General features: G+C 40.3%; 1 protein-coding gene across 6 annotated transcripts in view; it reads right to left on the reverse strand.

The window, feature by feature from the left end:
* slc12a2 (solute carrier family 12 member 2) overlaps positions 1 to 13,272 on the reverse strand; it is a 72,234-nt gene extending 58,962 nt beyond the window's left edge. Inside the window, exons 1-2 of one of the 6 annotated variants that reach the window (XM_004910473.4) lie at positions 13,201 to 13,272; positions 10,023 to 10,694 (exon numbers count right to left, since the gene is read on the reverse strand). In XM_004910473.4, coding sequence (XP_004910530.1) covers positions 10,023 to 10,625 — 603 coding nt within the window. In that variant the 5' untranslated portion in view covers positions 10,626 to 10,694; positions 13,201 to 13,272. Of the gene's footprint in view, positions 1 to 10,022; positions 10,695 to 10,782; positions 10,893 to 11,582; positions 11,673 to 12,856; positions 13,157 to 13,200 lie in introns of those variants that run through there. The other 5 variants (XM_004910472.4, XM_004910471.4, XM_004910470.4 and 2 more) reach the window with 5 other exon arrangements.
* Positions 13,273 to 13,928: the final 656 nt, after the last annotated feature.

Consider the following 13,928-nt stretch of genomic DNA (forward strand, 5'->3'; position numbering starts at 1 on the left):
TGTTTCTGCGACTTCTGTTCTGTAGATCCTCAATCTGTCTATGCATCTCTTCTATTTCCCTTGTTTGGTTATCTATTATTGTGTTGTATTGTCTTTGGTTACTCACGATTTTTGTTTGGTTTCTTTCTAGTGAGTCTGTTCGTGTCCCCATGCTCTCGAGTTCTTGTTTGATACCTTGGAGTTCGCTGCGTATCTCGTTTGTTAAGGAGTGGAACATTTCTTTTATTTCCATTTTTGAGGGTAGCCGTCTCAGGTAAGTTTGCACATCTACCGTGCTGTCTGCATCGCTATCCACCTCTGAAGATTCTGGCGCTTGTGACTCTGCCGCTTCGTGCGGTTCGGGCCTAGTCGCCGCCATTTTTGGCTGTTGTGGATCACGATTTTTCTTATAAAACAGAGACAGGATATCTTTATTTTGTCCCGTTTGTTTCGGTGTCTTGCTACCTTCTTTATTAGATCGATTAGTTTGCGATTTCCCCATGGTATCTGCTTATTTGTTGGTCGGTGGACTTTGAAATGTGCGGAGCTCCGGACTATGCGACCATTCCCTTCCGGTGCTGGCCACGCCCCCCCACAGCAGCTTATTATTTAAATTATAGTAGTGTTACTGTAGCAAACACACCAGTTTTACCAGTGCAGGGCAACAGTGCATTATATTTTTATTACTTTAAAGCTCTTTCATTTTTTGGTGTTACTGTTCCTTTAAATCCATCTTATTTTCATCAAGACTGCTGTCTTGGAAATATCATTGTCTCGGTGGCAGCCTGGTCATATGTGTAAATCAGATGCATCATACATTGCAACTATCATTTTATATTTATAGTCAGAATGACTGTACACAAACATACTATCACATAGTACACAAATTATAATTTGTTCAAGGTAAACCAGATGCAATTTTTAAACCTGCCGGAGAAACAAAAATATCCATTGTAGAAGTTGTTCCCTTACAGATATGGCTGGCTTAAAGGCAATGTCACACAGGGTGATTCCAAGTATTTTGATTCCATGGTGATTAGTAACTCATGTGGCAGAGAATGAAATCTATATTTTACTCCTTTAAACATTTTTAAATGTTTTTTTCTACCCTGCCTACTTCTGATGATGTCACTTCTGGTTTGCAGCAACAGCACTTCCTGTTTAATGGACACCTAATAGAGCCCGCACTCCAGTTGTTTTTTTTTTGTTTGTTTGTTTAAATAGTCCCCACCAGCGTTAGTTAGAACTAATCTTGGCCAAATCCCGAACCAAATCCTGGATTTGGTGCAACTCCATCAGAAATACTGAATGTAATGTTTTAGGGAAGGTTTATCACTGTGGGCTTAGGCAGAACAGAAGGAACTGGTAATGTAAGGAAATAGCCTCCCCTACATCCTCTGTTTGCTCATAGCCTATACAGCAAAATAATATAGAACTTTATCTAGCAGAAAGCTGGACAACTGGACAAATGGTTGTAATATAATCAACATCTGTGTCATGAATCTGTGATTTTATGATCGCATAAACATACATTCTGCTTTAAGAGACATTACATTAATGTAAATTTAGGAGCCTTTAACTATTTCTGCTTAAAGTGATTCAATAAGCAAATCCTTGTGACAAAGATTTTCTAAACATTTCAACTACAAAAAAAAAACAAGATTATAAAAATATTGTTTATAAAATAAAATGAAATTAAAACCAAACCTAAATAGTTAGCAGTATTTACATATATACATTTATTTAAGTAGGTTAATGGATGTTCTCTGTTGTGATTATATGACAAGTATAGTTTATTCAACAACATAAAGTGACTTAATAGTGACTACAGAGACAAGGGCGCTGCCAATGACAGCAATAAGCATGGCACTGTGTCATATGTTAATGCATAGGAACACAAGGTTCAAGGATGGCGGAATAGTAAACATCAGAGCAGACAAGGCAAGCCATTTCTTAAACAAACCATCTGTGTGATTCATGAGCATTCAACGCTATCTACCTGCTGACGCTGAGCAGAACTGATAAATGCAAATATCATGTTTACATTTGAGTCAAATGGCTTGAAATATCCGTGAAGGTTGAGAAGTACAATTTGAGACTCAAATGCCACTGGGTCCATAGCATAGAACTAATTTATTGTTGAACACTATTACTTTTGTAATCATCTTTCACTATATTTTCCTTTTTGGGCTAACAGATTGAAAACATACTTTCCTAAAAAGGTTTTTTGGCGTTGCAAAAAGCAAATATTTAGCAGGTGATAAGTAAATTTACATTTTTAGGACAGACTAAAAACTGACTGACTAAAAGTTAATGACAAATACAATAACAGAAAGTACTGCACAGTTTTACGCTACATCTTAATCAGAACATAAATATATTCTAGTAACATTACAAAAATAAAACATATGACAAGGATCTGAGCCTCAAAACTTGACAGCAGCAGCTCTGTGGTGCTTACTTCTTGGCCAGACAAACTTACTAAGTCAGTGGTGGAACACAAATTGAATTAAAATTATTTTTGGGGTTGACATGCCCTTTAAAAAGAGATCAAATGCAACAATAGTCTATATCAGTGGTTCTCAACCTTCCTAATGCCGTGACCCTTTAATACAGTGCCTCATGTTGTGGTGACCCCCAGCCATAGAGGAGCAGTGTCTTGGTTCCTGAGACCATTGGAAATGTGTGTTTTCCGACGGTCTTAGTCGACCCCTGTGAAATGGTCGTTCGACCCCCAAAGGGGCCCCGACCCACAGGTTGAGAACTGCTGGTCTATATTTCAACACACAGACCACAATGAAAAATATTCAAACAACTGTCCTGTGTAGCAATCAGATAATAGCACAAGGGTGTAACTGCATAGACTAAAGTTTCCACTTGCAATTTGGCAATCCAGGGGTTTAGATACATTTTAGAAACTTCCAAGCTCATTCAATGAAATGTGTGGACACAAGCAGAATATAGCCATAACCAGGTCCTGACAATCATTATCATGCTCGGGACCGGAGGTTTTCCAGATAAGGGATTGTTCCGTAATTTTAAGTCATTTAAATATTGAATAATCTTTATAGGCTTGTTGTACCACCAATAAGGATTAATTATATCTTAGTTGGCATCAAATACAAGGCACATTTTAATTACTAAAGAGAAAAAGGAAATCCTTTTTAAAAATTAGAATTATTTGCTTTTAATGGAGTCTATGGGAGATGGCCTTTCTGTAATTCAGAACTTTCTGGATAACTCGTTTCCGGATAAGGGATCCCATGCCTGTATTTATATTGTGAGGGAAAAAAGCTACCAGTCCCGCTTAAACCTGAACAGGAATTCACTGGAAAATTAAACAGAGCAAACCTTAAACAATGATTTGAAACTCTATAATACTTTGTATATAAAACAGCAAAGAGGCCCAGGAATGTCTCACCTGACAGCCATGGCAGAATTTAGAGATTGGTTTTGTGATCTAAATCCCATTCAATTGTCTAAAAAACCTGCCTTGCATCCCAGGCAGAGAGGGGTACAAGAGACCACCCAGAAGGCGGTAATTCTAGCCAAGGGCTAGGATTCCAAATCACAGCAATTTGATGCATACTAGAGAATGCCTGTATTTCCCATACAGCTCAAGAGACCCAGGCCTTAGGGCAGCATTAAACATTCTTATCCTGCAAACACAACAATGAATACAGAGCCAACGATCTGCATTGTCTGAGAGCAACAGACCTCCTTTCTGGCGGATGTTTGTTTGAAAAATGTGTCAAGAAGACAGAAGGCTTCCCCGGAAGTACAGGAAACCAGCGTCTTCAAAAATTATAATGGAAAAAGGATGAAAAGTGTTGCAGCTTACATGCCAGAACTTAAAATATTTTAGTGGGCTAATTTCCAAAAGGATTTTCTTGAACACAGAAAACATTACATTTACGTCCTTTTTGTTCAAAAGGGAAAAGGGGCAACATTACCATGTACTATCTGAAAACACCTGAACTGGAAAAAAGAACAACTCTTAACCACCAATCTTAAATTACTCAGGTTAAAAGAAAGTTTCATTTACATACTTCAAAAACATTCCTTTACTAATCTCAAGGAAATCTGAAAGACTAAGGACAAACTCTTGAAGGTAATTTATACTGGTGCCAACAAGTTTCTGGAACTATATAACAGAAAAATTAAATGTTTCTTTGGTACTCATTGTAGAATATATTTGGTTAATTAATAAAAACCTGAGCAGTGATTTACTAATTTTAGAATACTAGCTCTTCAAAAAAGTATACATTTATATTTCCTTGAGTGTCTTCACCATTCAAATTAAAGGGACGGGGCAGTGGTGATTTTATTGCACTGCTTTACTGACAAGGAACACACCACACATGCCTTAGCCCAAGTATTTCTTGCGAAACAGGGGTCATTCACAATGTTCCATGCATTGTGAAAATATCTGAGAGACTTGTGAAATGCACTTTAAAATGGAACTCTGCCTGAATCAAGCAGTGCTCCATTAAATAGCAGAAGGTAGGAAAAGGCACATAGATGGCCTCCTTCCTGTCCCATACCTTGTGCATCACTCAAAGGAGTAAGCAAGCTTCAGATTGGCAGGACACACTGCCTGCATTGGGCATCTGTTCCTTCTGCTTGCCCTATGGCAAATGCTCCAGGAATGACCACTAAGTGGAGGACTCTTACACTTGTGCTCCCCCCAGTGTTAAGAATGACTTCTAATGAATAAACGTTACAGTAACACCAGCAACTAAAAATTCCTTAAATGTATTTACATATAATGCTAACTTAGGACACTGCACACATAGAGATTCAGTTTTGCTAAAATGCTCAGAATCATATCCATCCCCTTAAATTGCAAATGCTAGCGCGCTTAGTATTGAATGGCCGCCAACTGCACATGTTAATTGCCATTTCTGAAATCCCAGATCTGTGCAATCTGGGATTGGAATTAGTTGCTTTCCAAATTAATGACGAATGATGCAGAGTATTTTGCTGCCCAGGCAATTAATAACTCTCTGGGTAGGTGACAAAACAATTGGAACTGCTATAAGTTCAATTGCCCTTAGTGTGCGATGCCATTGAATGCAACATTCTGGGTGGGGCTTTGTTTACAAAACAGAAAAAAATGCAAAAGCAGAGCTAGAAAAAAAAACTGCAACAAAACCAATCTGATAAAAGGGTAGGATATACCTAAATTTACTTTTTCATAACATGAGAAAAATGGATAAAAGTTATGCTGAAAATACCTTGTCTATTATTTTCATTTGCTTTTATTATTATAAGGCAGTAATGAGGAATTGTTTTGCTTTTATACTACCGCCCCTGTAATTAGTGATATCAAAGGAGAAGGAAAGTCATTTTGGCATTTTACTGCCAATAGATTTGCCACATTAGTGCCACCAAGAAAGCTTTATCATACCTGAATAAAGAGCCCTAGAAGCTTTCTCTGATTGAAGCTGCCATTTCAGCTTGGCGTTCATAGCTTCCTGCTTGCAGTCTAGCCCTTATAGCTCAGATTACACATTCCTAAGGGTGGGGGGGGAGTGAGTTTTATGAATTCTTATGGGAGTGGAGAGCAGGAGAGGGGAGAGGGGAGAGAGGAGAGAGCTGTGCAGACTTTGGCCCAGAGAATGAAGGATTTTTCTGAGAGAGGAAATCAGATACCCTAAGAACATGTTTACAAAAAAAGGAAACAAGAAATCCTGTGTTTCTTTTGATAGAGGACTCAGTTGAGCATTACTGTAAGTGCTTATTACTGTATTTACTTAGACCATTCTGATAAAGCTTACTTAGTTTTTATCGTTCCTTCTCCTTTAAACATATATAATGATCTCTGTTTCTTAATTGAAACCAAAGTATGTCTGGCAAAAACCCTATTTGCTGACCTTAAGTTCCCCAAAAAAGTATACTGTGCTTGTATCATACAGGACAAAATAAAACACTATGTCGATTCTCCTAAGCTATTTTCATAGAAATTTAAAGACAAAACACTTATAAAGATTTATTCGGCTTTAGACTCAGAGGGGAGATGCCAAGCATATATTTTGGTTCCAGTTGCCAGGCTGGAGAGTAGGGTCCTTTGATCATGTTCTTACTCTGTAAACCCTGTTCATCAAATTATTTTAAGATCCCTTTTATTTAGAAATGAATGTAAAGTGCTTCATAATTTACTAAACCTGCAGGTTTCAGGCAACCCATGCATTACTAGCAGGCAGCAAGATACCTAGTGCAAATCAAAGCAAAGGAAGTTCTTTGGACTAATGGATTTCGAAAGGAGATGAGTATCAGCAATTCTACCTTTACTTGTCCTTTAAAAAAGGTATATTACAGTCAAGCAAATACTCATTTTTTTTTTTTAATTCCACTACATTTTCTACACAGGTTTAAACAGTGTTGATGTGTTTCTGTAACATTAGAGGATTATATTTCATATGCTTCTCAATTTTAAATGTTTGCTATTTGGTTTGTTCAGCCTAAGCCTTCTTATTTCTTGAAAGCTTCATTAGAGAAATGTCTCCCTATACAGCAGCGCAGAAAATTTAAATAACCCATCAGACAAATAGTAATTGATCCTGCTTTGTGTCTTTAAAGTGATCTGATCATAAAACCTAGATCCTAGACCCCCTGACAAAAAAAAGTGATAGATGAGATGGTAAAAAAAAAGACACAAGGTCATTAACTTCAACCTTTAATCCAATTAAATCCTGTCTAACTATATATGAATTATGCTAATTCTACTGTTTTGGCCCTGACCTAACAATCAGATCACGCTAAAGGCCTGCAGAGAACCAACAGATGAGAGCCAAATCAATGGCTGATGAAGTTCACATCCATGGGATTTTCCAGCCAGACCAATCTCACAAAGGTATGAAGATATTGATCGGGTAGGCCAGTGGGAATTTTTGTTATTCCCTAGACGAGAAATATTTATGAATTTTATTATTTGCATTAAACATGGCAAAGACTGAAATTGAGTTTAAATTCTAAACTTCTTGGTTTTATTTCACTGCTCTTCTGTAAAATTAGCTCCTCCTTATCTGGACACCTGACAGTTACCTTTTCTTCTCTCCCACTGTAAATCCCCTTCTCTAAGCTGCAGTCTTTGTCAGGTGTCCAGATAAGGAGGAGCTAATTATACAGAAGAGCAGTGAAATAAAACCAAGAAGTTTAAAATTTTAACTCAATTTCAGTTTTTGCCATGCTTAATGCAAATAATAAAATTCCTAAATATATTTCTTAAAACAGTGCACAAAAAATATGTTCAAAACAAGTTATTTTCATTCAAGTCATATTGGAAAAGGGCATATACAAGGACTTCTGTTTACCTATTTTGAGAAAAAAAAATCTTATTCAGGTTTGCACACATCCTAACTGGCCTCTACAGACCAAAGAGAGGGGGCTAACATTGCTTCTGCCTATATATAGCCTTATATTAAACTTAAGAAGCTACCTAAGGGTGCTTGCCCATGGAACACTTTGTCACCCACAGGAAAACCACACTCATCACAGATGACAAGGAGCCCAAAATTACCCTAAACAGCAATCAGCGTGGGTAAAACCTTTGAATCTCATAATCAAGCAAAAGTAAAGGAGAACGCAATTTGCACAATTATGATAATGTTTCACTTGCAGGGATTGTTAAAAATGCTAAAGTGGTTATTCTCATATTTGGCTTATAATGCACAAAGCATCTTCTGACAATTTGTGTCTTATGTTAAAGTTGCAAAGTTTGCTACAGGTCTAGTCACCTAAAGCAACAAATCAACAAGTAACATTTGCTGGTTAACCCTTTAAAAGCAAAGCTCTTATTGTTAACTGTTTGATTCTGCACCTGGGCAAACTTAGTATGTGTCTAAGAGATGGTATATGCAAAGTTAGTTTATTGCTAATTCCAAGCAAGCCTTTTGCAACAATATTTTTTATTACACTGGAGTCCACTGTTTTAGGGGTCAAGCAATTACTTTTAACTGATTGCCCTCACAACTAGTATTATGGCTACTATAAAAATACAAAACTATGCAGCTAACTCTGTTCCATTCCAATGTAAATTTGATTTAATATTTTAAACTTTATGATTGTACGCTACACATAAAAATATACTTATTATACCACTGGCAAAGGATTGCATCCAAAGCTCGCAGGTCATGACTGATGGAATATTCAAGCCTGCATGAAGGATAGCTGAACCCCTGGTCATGTATTCATTAGGCACTGTTTGGCCTGTGTATGGCAGCTTAAGTCAGTATACTCTTCACTAGAGAGCTAATTAGGGTATGGCCTGGGGGTAAAGTGCAAATTACTGTGCACACCAAATGGAAAGCATTCACACCATATACCACTACTGTGCTAGAAATGGCACCTCCCCACTGCTCGCCTTCCTTTCCTTCTGTTACAAATTTGTGCTTTCCTATATCCACAAGCTGTCTCTCCATCCTTCAGTTCTGATTTTCTGCCCACTCATTTGTATCTTGTATCCTGAATCCTGGGCTCTGACTTGACACAACCTGATGCATATTGCTTATCCACAGCCCCAAACAAAACCTGGAATGCAACCATAGTTATTTCAAAGACATGGCAGGAATGTCCATCATTGATCAGTCTTTTGTTCTGTTTGAGTGTGAGTGGTTTCAGGAGATGGGAATGTGCACACATTCTTGGAAATAGGGAATTTAGGGTTAATAATACTTAAGAACAATATGCAGGCCTCATTATGTGGCCCTGAGCAAAACTAACAGGCACTACAGCTATTCTCTAGTCAATACAAGAAAACAGTAACAGAGCTTTGCTTTCCAAAAGTGTGTGTGAGTCTTTGCTGTATTTATTAATTTTTGGTCTTTGTGTCATTTGAGATTCTTTACAGAAACAAAAGAGCACTGCACATTTTGTCAAACATACTTAACAAATGAGCTGCCATGGCTATGGATATGAAATGGACAATTTGTATTTGGAGAATACGTTTGCTGAAGTTACATTAGTTTCAGAAATAAAATATTTCTTGCTAGTTTTTGATTTGAAGTCCTTAGCATTAAAATATTAGCATGTATATATATTTTTTATATCGAGAGCGCTGCTTGTGTATACAACACTTAATGATACCTGTAAGCATGATGTAAATATTTTAAAGTTTTGTGTGCCGTGTTTATTTTTGGTTTGGTACACTAAAATGCATCAATACAAAAAACCATAGCAACCTTTGAAGGAAAGTAAGAAAATAAAGTAAAAGTTGTACTGAAGAAACCACTTCCTTAACTACTTCTTCTGTATAGATAGATAGTCCATAAACCAGTTTCCCTTTAGATAACAAAAGAGATGGAGAAAATTGTAGGTGGTATGAGAAAGAGACATAGATATATATCAAATATTTTTACTAGCCGATAGCCTAGGTGCAAACTTGATTGAAATTTTGAGATTGAGATTTACTGCAAATTAGCAAATCATAATGGCTTAAAAATGTGTCTATCCCCAAAGTACATGCAGAGGAAAATACAAGTGCATGACAAGAGGCTGATTACTTTGCCAATATATTCTGTTGGGTTTTTTACGGAAAGAGCCATTGGAACGGGTTCCAAAATGATCAGGTGAAAAGGGATCAAAATTATAAGACCTATGTAACATGCAATATTATAACATCCTCATATCTATCAGCAGAGTTACGACGCAACAGGAGGTGCACAAAAAGTGCCTAAACCACAACCACACAAGTCTTCTTGCAAACAAAATGTTCACCTGAGCTACAACTTACAGCATCTGCAATGGAATGTTGGGATATGGAATTCTGCAGGTTATACTTTTATAACAGTAATATATTGACTTAGATTAGTAGTAAAGATGCCAGTGAGGTTTGGCTTTGCAGGCACTGGACAACAGTTACAAATACAAGCTTCAGTTAAACTAGAACTAGTTGAATAAAAGCAGAGTTGCTGAAACCTCTTGCTGAATGTATTCCCTTCACATAGCTTCCCTTTAAAATTATATACATATATACATACATTATACATAACATCACTGTTTACAGTGCTTTAGCACTAAACAAGAGCCTGCAGTAACTTTACCTTGTCCAGTTCATCATGAAGCTCTGCCAAGCTGGGTCTCAGTAGCTTTTCGCCAAGGTCAGCAGCTGTGTGCCGGTAATGGTCTATCCTTGGCACTGCATCAATTGTGTTGTGCCCAAAAGTGCGAAGGTAGTAAGTATTAGTATGCGTGTCGTAATGATAGTGATGTCCAGTTCCACCAGAATGTAAACTCCCTTCACTTAGGACAGTGTCTCCATTTTGGAAGCTCACTCCACCACCACCACCATCAACCCCTGCATTTTCTGGTGAACTACCTCCAGGAGAAGCCGGATCTACAAAATTAACCCTAAAGCGCCCTTTTGCCTCCTCACTGCCTGAGCCACCTCTACCCCTTTGTGTGATGCCATCTGCTTGCTGTTGCAGTTCCTGTGCAGCTGCCTCCTTAGATCCCTCAGTAACCAGATCCACTTGAAAACGGCTTTGGCTTGGAGTAGGCCCCACGGGTCGCCCAGCCAGTGCATCATCAACTTGCAATTCCTGGCTTGATGGAAAAGCAGACTGTGAAGGTTGAGGGTTAAGAGAACTGGATGGGGACTTTCCCTGCTCAGGTATCTCTGAGCCGGGTTTTCCTGCTTGCTCCATGTGCTGTGGTCAGTTCTGTCACTCACAAATGTTCAAGGCAGTTATTGGAAATGCTTGAGAATTCAAACTCTAGAAAAAGTAATAAACAAAATAAAAAAGAAAGCAATAATACATTGATAATTAAATGCTCAACTTTGCAAGCCAAAACAATCCTAACTTTATCGGTTTACTGCACCGTAGTTACTCCTCTCCTGCTCTGACAGAGGCTGAAATAACACAGCACATCAGGAACAGCCAGTGTTGATATTTAGACACCTCCTTCTTGGATTGTAACATACACCTAGATCACAGAGACCACCTCTTTATGGTGCTCAGGAATGATGAATGTGACTATTGTAAGTGAAATAGGAGGTGGGGAGAAGGCGGAGAAGAGACGCCTCTTACTTCCATTAAGGAATAAGGCATTGATGTGTCTTAAACCACAAAGAGCCTACCCTGCTCTATGCATCCTATCACAAGATTCCTATAGTAACATTCATGCCGTTTGCCATCTTTCATTAATAACTAATCACGCATAGGAATTTAGGGAAAGCCATACACTTACAGTATTGATACAGGTCCCTTACGTTTGTAACAGCTTGTGAGCACAGCTACAATAATAATAAAGAGCAGCTGAAAATATAAGCAGCGTCTCCTGAAATGAAGAGCTAATTTTCTAACCTCTCCTTGCGTGGTGACCTTGGCATATCAAGTCCTATTGCCAACATAAGTGCTTCATGAAACCAGACAACATACAAATCAGTGTTTAAGTAATAATTATTATATACACACACATATATACATACATACACATATATATATATATATTTACATAAACATTCATCATGCATCATTCTAAACCACTCTCTATCAGACCCCTCTTCTAGTCACTTTGGATACACGGTAGGACTGAACTACAAGATGCAATAAGACACCCTTCTCCTGGAAGCATGCATGCAGGATGAGGATATTGCTCACCAGAACTTCCTCTCGGCTGTTCGCCTTTGCTTACAATGAACAAGTCCCAGCGAGAAATGATAATAGAAAGAAATGCCGCCCCCATCCCCAATATGTCAGTGCTGCAAAGCCTTCTCCCTCCCCTTGTGTGACCGCCTCCCCCAGGCCGGCACATGCCATGTGTCTGCTGCTCAGGCATCTATACAGCCTGGCACCACTGGGCCACCTCCCTGGTACCTAGGGCATAGAGATACCTCCTGTTAGTGCATGAGAGCAGTCCCCGCATTGTATCGCCTTCACTCAGCTACATGATATGAGCACAAACAGTACTGCCCCATACACCACTCCCATTCCTGCTACTGGTCTGGCACTGGCAAGAGCACCCTTTCCCACCCTGGTACTGGCACCAGCAAAAACACCCCCTCCCATCCCTGGTACTGGCACCAGCATGAACACCCTCTCTCACCCTGGCAATGGCAAGAGCACCCTCCACCATTTCTGGTATTGGCACCAGCAAGAACACCCTCTCCCATCCCTGGTACTGGCACCGGCAAGAACTACCCCTCCCATCCCTGGTACTGGCACCAGCAAGAACTACCCCTCCCATCCCTGGTACTGGCACCGGCAAGAACTACCCCTCCCATCCCTGGTACTGGCACCAGCAACAACACCCTCTCCCATCCCTGGTACTGGCACCGGCAAGAACTACCCCTCCCATCTCTGGTACTGGCACCGGCAAGAACTACCCCTCCCATCCCTGGTACTGGCACCGGCAAGAACTACCCCTCCCATCCCTGGTACTGGCACCGGCAAGAACTACCCCTCCCATCCCTGGTACTGGCACCGGCAAGAACTACCCCTCCCATCCCTGGTACTGGCACCGGCAAGAACTACCCCTCCCATCCCTGGTACTGGCACCGGCAAGAACTACCCCTCCCATCCCTGGTACTGGCACCGGCAAGAACACCCCTCCCATCCCTGGTACTGGCACACACACTACTGCAGGGACGAACAGCATACTTGCCCCAGATGTTATACAACGTCAGGCATTTCAGTCAGGATATGAGAGGATGCCGGTAGCTGTAGTTTAATTAAAGCTGGCTGAGTGCAGAATAAGCTTAGGTGCACCGTATAGGTGGTGAATACCTTCCCTCACACGCACAGACTATACGCACACTAACAGTACTACCCTGTAAGCCGTCATTCATTGGCTACCCAGCTGCTAGGACTACGACTCCCAGCATAACTCTGCAGCCTCTGGATGCTAATCTCTGCAGACTGTCCCCGGCACTTACTTTCCAACCCGGATGTTCGGTCCACTCACCGAGAGGCTTTTGTAGGTAACGCAGCACCCCTCAGCGGGAAGCCACCATACCACCCAGTGCAGCTGCCAGCGGCCTCACCTCGCTGCTCCCCAGCTCAATCCTGCGCTCAGAGCCCGGGCCGTTCCGGGTTGTGATGCTTCTAAGAGGAGGGGGAGGAGCTCAGGGCAAGTGATGCTGCCTATGTCCTCACAGAATGCTCCCCGGTGCGGGCTGCATTGTCTGCTCCTGCAGGTTTGGAGCGTGAGTGAGTGTGGGGAGGCGCATGCGTTGTGGTAACTCCCTTGTACAACACCCGGGCTATCCCACCTACTCACCAAGTGCAGGGAGCCAGTCAGTAGCTGTGAGTGGCTGCCAGGAGGAGGAGAGAGCGCGATCTTTAAATTCCTGTTTCACGGTCTGGCACTACGCACACACTTATACACCCCCTCTCTTATTTTTTGGTATCAACCACACACTTCCAGCTTTTCGGGACAAGGGTCGTGGTGGATTGTGGGATTTATTGCTGATGGATGGTACAACTGGCTAATGTCCTGCCGTGTAGTCGTATGTGAGCAATATGAGCAGGCTGCTGCCACTTTAATATATTCCACTTTGTAATAGAAATGTCTTTTGTATTGTTACTGAGTAGGAGCAGGAGCCTATAAGCAAATGCAGCTAACCTGGCCAAAAATGAAAAGCAAAGGTCTGTGTTGTTGCTATAAGCAACATTATCAGTGATGGTGACTTACACGCTATAATGTGTCCCTTGAATGTTAAAGTTTAACTTACCCTTTAATCTCATAATTATTATTATGAGCTTCTGCTAGGTATTGTAATTATTTTGTGCCATTACGCTAAAATGAGTTAATGAGCTCTGTTTAAACAAACCTCTACCCACAGTCGTTCGCAATAACCAAAGACAGTTGAAAGGTAACTTTTCAAGTCTTTTCCTGGTTAGTGTAAGAAGTACATTTAAAAAAGTCGAAACAATAGTTAATGAGGGTGTTCTGCACAAACCCATAGACCTCATGTTAAAAACAGAGGGTAGGCTGCCCCTAAAACG

This window comes from Xenopus tropicalis, chromosome 1, assembly GCF_000004195.4.
Source record: "Xenopus tropicalis strain Nigerian chromosome 1, UCB_Xtro_10.0, whole genome shotgun sequence".
NCBI lineage: Eukaryota > Metazoa > Chordata > Amphibia > Anura > Pipidae > Xenopus > Xenopus tropicalis.